Source organism: Pholis gunnellus (genome assembly GCF_910591455.1).
Source record: "Pholis gunnellus genome assembly, chromosome: 23".
In the NCBI taxonomy this organism is placed as follows: Eukaryota; Metazoa; Chordata; class Actinopteri; order Perciformes; family Pholidae; genus Pholis; species Pholis gunnellus.
This window is the reverse complement of record NC_136550.1, coordinates 192,501-199,836: the sequence shown is the minus strand read 5'-3', so window position 1 is coordinate 199,836 and position 7,336 is coordinate 192,501. Positions and strand designations below refer to the sequence as shown.

The following is a 7,336-nucleotide window of genomic DNA, read 5'->3' as shown; positions in this document are numbered from 1 at the left end:
GGCTCACCTTCCTCCTCATTGGTCGACGCTGGAGATTAAAGTATAATATAATTAGAGTGTAGATGACTGCTGTGCTCTGATTGGTCATTAGAGGAGCAGGAAGCTGTTGCAGTGCATTCTGGGACTGCAGTGCATTCTGGAACGTGATGTTTTATATGAAGTCTGTTAAATCATTTAATGAATCATAAAACATGACATGATGTCACCACTAGAGGGCAGCAGCGTTCATCAACAGGAAGAGTTTAAAGTGATGAAGACACGTTTATCTAAAGAACATGAAGTAACTAAATAAATGAGCAGCCAGGTCTGGACCAAACCAGGACCAGGTCTGGACCAGGTCTGGACCTCACCAGGATCAGATCTGGATCACACCAGGATCAGGTCTGGATCAGGTTTGGATCACACCAGGATCAGATCTGGACCAGGTGTGAACCATCAGCTGCTGATCCACCTGTAAAGACAGCAGACAGAGCCCTCTAGTGGAGAGGAGGAGTCATCACACCTCCATTAAACATGTTCCATCAGGAATAATCAGCTCACACCAACCAAGACGTGAGCCGTAGCGCTCATGCTAAGCTAACAGTTTGTCTGTCACAACGAGCAGTTCTCCACGTCCCTCCTACGGACCCTGTGCAGCAGTCTTCAGGTACCTCTGGTCCAACACCCAGACCCCCAACAGGCTGTGCAGAGCTCTCATTTCTGAGTCCAGAATTACCCAGAAACCTCTAGAACATGACTCATCACTAAAACATGAGGTCGCAGGAAACACCAGAAGCTATCGTCTCCCTCAGTGACGCCTTCAAGGCTCAGACCAACAGCAACAACTTAAATCTGACAAAGAAGCAGCTCCAATAACTCAGAGAACTGCTCAGACCAACAACATGGAAATATATAGATATAGATATATATCTAAATATTATTATATATCCGATTTAGTTTAGTATTCGTCAACATTTTCTTATTTTGAGCGTAACAGGTCCAGAAGCTGAATCATACTCCCGGTGTCTCCGTTAAACACTCTCACTCCTCTCGTGGTTCTCCTCCATGCAGCTTTGGTTCGTTCATTGGTTTCCTCTTCCTCCAGCTCACAGGTCTGATGTAGAGCCTCTCTCCCTTCCTCTCCTGTCAGGCTGGAAAACAGCTGTTCTGTGTTTCTGCTACAGCTCCTGATGATGTCACTCATACTGAACTTCCTGTCTGACTGAAGGTCAAAGGTCAAAGAGGTCAAAGAGATCAAAGAGAACTGCTTCAGGAGTAAATTCAATATTTAATAAGTCTGTTGATACAATCAATGACTTCAAATAAAGACAGAATGATGTCATCATCTACTCTTCATCAGTGTTAGGAAGTAGTAGTGTGTATCAGTGTGTACTAGTGTGTACGTTGTGTACTAGTGTGTATTCTCCACACGTCCCCCCTCATGGCCTTAGAGGCCCCCTGTAGTAGTGTGTAGTAGAGTGTGTGTTGTGTACGTGTCCCCTCAGGGCGTTAGAGGCCCCCTGTAGTAGTGTGTAGTAGAGTGTGTGTGTTGTGTACGTGTCCCCTCAGGGCGTTAGAGGCCCCCTGTAGTAGTGTGTAGTAGAGTGTGTGTGTTGTGTACGTGTCCCCTCAGGGCCTTAGAGGCCCCCTGTAGTAGTGTGTAGTAGAGTGTGTGTTGTGTACGTGTCCCCTCAGGGCGTTAGAGGCCCCCTGTAGTAGTGTGTAGTAGAGTGTGTGTGTTGTGTACGTGTCCCCTCAGGGCCTTAGAGGCCCCCTGTAGTAGTGTGTAGTAGAGTGTGTGTTGTGTTCGTGTCCCCTCAGGGTGTTAGAGGCCCCCTGTAGTAGTGTGTAGTAGAGTGTGTGTTGTGTACGTGTCCCCTCAGGGCCTTAGAGGCCCCCTGTAGTAGTGTGTAGTAGAGTGTGTGTTGTGTACGTGTCCCCTCAGGGCCTTAGAGGCCCCCTGTAGTAGTGTGTAGTAGAGTGTGTGTTGTGTACGTGTCCCCCCTCAGGGCCTTAGAGGCCCCCTGTAGTAGTGTGTAGTAGAGTGTGTGTTGTGTACGTGTCCCCTCAGGGCCTTAGAGGCCCCCTGTAGTAGTGTGTAGTAGAGTGTGTGTTGTGTACGTGTCCCCTCAGGGCCTTAGAGGCCCCCTGTAGTAGTGTGTAGTAGAGTGTGTGTTGTGTACGTGTCCCCTCAGGGCCTTAGAGGCCCCCTGTAGTAGTGTGTAGTAGAGTGTGTGTTGTGTACGTGTCCCCCCTCAGGGCGTTGGCGGCCCCCTGTAGCGTCCAGGTGAAGAAGGCGAGTTGTCGTCTGAAGCGTTTCTCGTCGAAGCGTTTGGGGTCAGAGGTCAGGAGGCTCAGGTGCTCACTGAGCGCGCTCAGAGTGAGGTCACCACGACCGTGGATCACATGACGGAACGGCGTCTCTACCACGGACACGTACTGAGACAGGAAGTAGTACTCCACCTGTATACACAGGGTACACAGAGCAGTATCAGTACCAGTGTTTGTGGTACTTGTACCCTCATGATGCGTGTGTTGTAGTAGTGTTTGTAGTACTTGTACCCTCATGATGCGTGTGTTGTAGTAGTGTTTGTGGTACTTGTACCCTCATGATGCGTGTGTTGTAGTAGTGTTTGTGGTACTTGTACCCTCATGATGCGTGTGTTGTAGTAGTGTTTGTAGTACTTGTACCCTCATGATGCGTGTGTTGTAGTAGTGTTTGTGGTACTTGTACCCTCATGATGCGTGTGTTGTAGTAGTGTTTGTGGTACTTGTACCCTCATGATGCGTGTGTTGTAGTAGTGTTTGTGGTACTTGTACCCTCATGATGCGTGTGTTGTAGTAGTGTTTGTGGTACTTGTACCCTCATGATGCGTGTGTTGTAGTAGTGTTTGTGGTACTTGTACCCTCATGATGCGTGTGTTGTAGTAGTGTTTGTGGTACTTGTACCCTCATGATGCGTGTGTTGTAGTAGTGTTTGTGGTACTTGTACCCTCATGATGCGTGTGTTGTAGTAGTGTTTGTGGTACTTGTACCCTCATGATGCGTGTGTTGTAGTAGTGTTTGTGGTACTTGTACCCTCATGATGCGTGTGTTGTAGTAGCGGGCGGCGGTCGGGTCGTGCAGGTCGCTGTACTCGATGGCTCTCTGCAGCGTCTCGGCTGCTCGGCTGTAAGCTCCTCTGGCGCTGAAGACCCAGTGAGGAGACAAACCTCTGGCCTGAAGACAGAGACTCGTTGTTAGGACCCTATAATGTGTACTTCCTGTGTATACATATACACACATATACACATATACACACATATAGGAGCGCCTACCTGCAGCTCAGCAGAGTGCTTGTTGAGCTGAGCGCTGAGCTGCAGCACCGTGTGAGCGTAGGAAGTGATGCGTAGCGGCAGGATGCTGTCGTGGGCCAATCGCAGCACCATCTCCCCCACCAGCTCCCCTAAGCTCCGCCCCGTGACCCCCAGACGACCACCCAGCACCTCCTGCAGGCGGGAGGCGCTGTCCAGCGGCGTGTTGACGAACGGGTACGCTCGCTCCTGGACGGACGGATCACACACAAACCGGTGACGAGTGCTCGCTGTAGGCGGCGGCGTGCTGAGTTAAAGAACACGGCTTACCTCAGTAAATCTGAGCTCCATCGCTGGAACTCCTGCAAACGCTGTGAAACTGTACGCGCCGCTGTTCAGGAACAAGGGCTTGATGCTGAGGAGCAGAGTTCACTTCATGAAGCAACGTTCTCTACGCAGTGACCTGATTGATTTGCAGACATGGATGATGTCGTGTGTCTCACATCCTCCAGCTGCCTCCCTCTCTCTCCGCCTGGCTGTAGATGCTCTGACCTGCATGTTTCGGATGTTCCACCTTTTCACACATCAACACCGGAAACATCTGGATCAGACAGCTTCACCACATGTTGTGACCATTGTTACACGTGTCAGACAATCACGACAAACAAGGGAGAATGGCGACATGTTGACCTTCTTTGCCCGTTTTGAGGACTTTAACTTGCAGCAATGGCCGTCAGCTGATCTCTACGAGCGTCTTTGAATTGAAAATATGAAAAAAACAACTGAAATGATTTGTTTGTCACCAAACCTCCAACTGCCATTTGGGACAATTTCTGCCATTTGAATAAATGTCAGATTTATATTTCTAGGCAGCGACCGTGAGTGAACGTTTCCTTCACGGTCCTGGACTCATGTGGGTTCTTCTTCTGAAGGACTTGTTTTCATGAGATCAGTCGTTCAGAGGGACAGGAAACAGATGTTGTGTCTCCTTCACAACCTGCCGTGAGACACGACGCACAAAACATGCACTACGTTACAAAACGTGACGTCATTAAACACACACACACCTGTCTGATGGCAGCGTCCAGCAGGTCCACCAGCAGAGGACTGGTGTAGGCCGACAGGACGTCATCACCTGCAGACACACACACTTCATCTGATCAGCTGATTGGCCGTTTAAACAAGGTCTCCTGTGATTGGCTGGGAGCCGTTACCCATGATAGCCTGGTCCAGACTGAAGTAGGCCACAGCCTTCAGGTGCAGCATGGACAGGTAACCCTGGCACAGAGAGGGCACTGGTTACTATGGTTACTATGTGTCCACAGAGGACTGAGGACACTCTTCTGATTGGACGAACCTCCAGCCACTCAGTGGCTCCGACGTTCCCAAAATCTCCGGCGTCCCAGCTGACGAACAGCAGACTCCGTCTGGGACTGAAACCTGCGAACACACACGAACACGTCGACCACAGAGCAACGCCTCACCGACCCAGTGAGCACCTGTGTCCAGGTGAGTCTCACCGTTCTTCACCATGGCGGAGAAAGTCCGGGCCAGCTCCAGGAGGATCGCCGTTCCAACTCCAGACGTCACGGCTCCCGGACCCAGCGAGTCCCTCTGAGCTCCCAGGATGATGTAGTGGTCTGACAGAGAGAGAGATCCTCATTAGAGAGTCTCCGGTTCATGGAGATCCAGACTACAGACCTGTACCTGGCTCCACCCGGCCCTCCAGAGACGAGAAGATGTTGTTCAGCAGCACCGGCGTCATCACGTTGTGGACCGACATCGCGACTCTGCGACCGGAGCTGAACTCCGGACCGACCACGCAGCGCACGTACGGCAGCCGACCACGCCACGACGCAGGACAGGACGCACCCGCCAGCTGGCTGAGACACAAAGACACGCAGTGAGGTCACGGCAACACCTGAGCAGGTAACCGGAGGGGGCGGGGCTTACCTGAGCAGGTAACACGAGGGGGCGGGGCTTACCTGAGCAGGTAACCTGAAGAGGCGGGGCTTACCTGAGCAGGTAACCTGAGGGGGCGGGGCTTACCTGAGCAGGTAACCGGAAGAGGCGGGGCTTGCCTGAGCAGGTAACCTGAGGGGCGGGGCTTACCTGAGCAGGTACCCTGAGGGGGCGGGGCTTACCTGCACGGGTAACCTGAGGGGGCGGGGCTTACCTGAGCAGGTAACCTGAAGAGGCGGGGCTTACCTGAGCAGGTAACCTGAGGGGCGGGGCTTACCTGAGCAGGTACCCTGAGGGGGCGGGGCTTACCTGAGCAGCTTGGCGGCCACAGTGGCACTGATTGGCAGCACTGGGATGAGGGGCAGGCCGGAGGACTGGATCGGTGGGAACTGAGTGTGGTTGAAGGACGGGAAGCCGGGGGTGAAGGGGTCACCTGACCCCAGGTGGACCTGTGATTGGACGACACAGAGGGGGATGCTGATTGGTCGGGAGCAGCCAGACATGGAACACGTGTGTGTGTCTCTCTGAATGCGTGTGCGTTACGTGTTCAGAAACGGCGGTGTGCGCGTTCAGTCCGAGTCGTCGGGGGTCCTGCGGCAGGTCGGCGGGGTCGGGGTAGATCAGAGCTCCGCCCGCTCCGCTCCTCTCGGCCAACCAGACCTTCTCAGCGAAACTGACCCCGCCCCCGACACGCATCACCACCACACAGCCAACCACGGACACCCCGGCGCTCTCCAGCCACTTAAAGTCCTCCGGGCGGCCGTAGTTGGCGTAGACCACGCCCCCCTACAGAGAGACATGGAGACAGGTCAGGACACCTGGGTTTGTGGTTACAATGGAGACAAACACATCCCGTCTTCCTGTCTCACCGTGGTACTTCCTGTGGCGCTGTAGGGACAGTAGTCAGACGGGTTCAGGGGGATCTGCTCTGAGATCAGTCCTGCAGAGTCCACCAGCCACAGAGAGCTCCTCTGAGACCTGCACACACACACAAACACACAAGTAAACAAACACACACACACACTCTCTAACCTCTGAAGAGGCGTCTGCACCACCTCACCTGTGGGGGAACTGCAGCGTGGCGTACAGAGACTCGGTCCAGGTGTGATCCATCTGCAGCAGTCTGAAGCGCCGGAGGACCTCTGAGGCCAGAGACGTCCCGTCTGAGGAACCTGGAGGGTGATTGGCTCTGCTGACTCGCCTGATGGCCACAAACACAAACAGGAAGTAAAGAGAGGGACGGACCCCGGACCAGCTCCTGGTGATCCCGTCTGAACTGAGACCACATTCATCTCATCATCACCACCTGACTGTGTTGTGGATCTCTTCATCCTGCAGCAGCCTCCTCATCATCAGCCTCAGCTCGCCCAGGTAAAGCCCCGCCCCTCCCTCGGCAGGTGGCTTAGCCCCGCCTCCCTGCTCCTCCTCCCCCCCCCCCACCAGGGAGCAGTGGTACCGGCCACCAAACACTGCGTAGGCCAATAGGAACGCTGCGAGAGAGAGACCACGCCCACTTTAATCACATGATCTAACCAATCAGTGGAGGTGTGTGTGTGTGTGTGCGTGTGTGTGTGTGTGTGTGTGTGTGTACCGGTGGTGAAGATGATGATGACGCACACACACAGGAACAAGCCGGCTTTCTGGTAACCATGGCGATACCGCCGCACCAATGCTGTGATGTCACTGCTGGGCTCCTCCTCCTCTTCCTCCTCTGATGTCACAAAGCTCATCTCCTCCCTCGGAGCTCCTCCCACCTCCTCATCCTCGGCCACGCCCACTGAGGAAGACTGGGCAGAGAGAGAGAGGCGTAACCACGGTTACAGGTCGGAGGGGGAGGAGCTTGTCCCGAAGTCAGAGGACTCATTCATGCTCACTCTGTTATTACCCAGAGTTCATAGCATGACGTTAGAATGCATCATCAGTATATTCATTATTATATATATTTATTATTATAATATATATATTTATTTTACATATTATTATTATATATATTATTATTATTATATATATGTATTATTATATATATGTATTATTATATATATATTATTATATATATTTATATTATTATATATATTTATTATTATAATATATATATTTATTTT

The 7,336-nt window shown here is 52.2% G+C and overlaps 1 protein-coding gene across 1 annotated transcript in view; it reads right to left on the bottom strand.

Annotated features, from left to right (window-relative positions):
- Positions 1–1,455: 1,455 nt before the first annotated feature.
- The window catches only part of tfr2 (transferrin receptor 2), a 7,712-nt gene continuing 1,831 nt past the window's right edge, over positions 1,456–7,336 (bottom strand). The window contains exons 3-18 of the mRNA XM_079185221.1: positions 6,826–7,021; positions 6,541–6,724; positions 6,295–6,435; positions 6,104–6,212; positions 5,778–6,020; positions 5,544–5,683; positions 4,980–5,155; positions 4,793–4,912; positions 4,630–4,712; positions 4,487–4,550; positions 4,340–4,407; positions 3,776–3,846; positions 3,603–3,687; positions 3,297–3,521; positions 3,058–3,198; positions 1,456–2,442 (exon numbers count right to left, since the gene is read on the bottom strand). Coding sequence (XP_079041347.1) covers positions 2,179–2,442; positions 3,058–3,198; positions 3,297–3,521; positions 3,603–3,687; positions 3,776–3,846; positions 4,340–4,407; positions 4,487–4,550; positions 4,630–4,712; positions 4,793–4,912; positions 4,980–5,155; positions 5,544–5,683; positions 5,778–6,020; positions 6,104–6,212; positions 6,295–6,435; positions 6,541–6,724; positions 6,826–7,021 — 2,310 coding nt within the window. The 3' untranslated portion in view covers positions 1,456–2,178. The remainder of the gene's footprint in view (positions 2,443–3,057; positions 3,199–3,296; positions 3,522–3,602; positions 3,688–3,775; positions 3,847–4,339; positions 4,408–4,486; positions 4,551–4,629; positions 4,713–4,792; positions 4,913–4,979; positions 5,156–5,543; positions 5,684–5,777; positions 6,021–6,103; positions 6,213–6,294; positions 6,436–6,540; positions 6,725–6,825; positions 7,022–7,336) is intronic.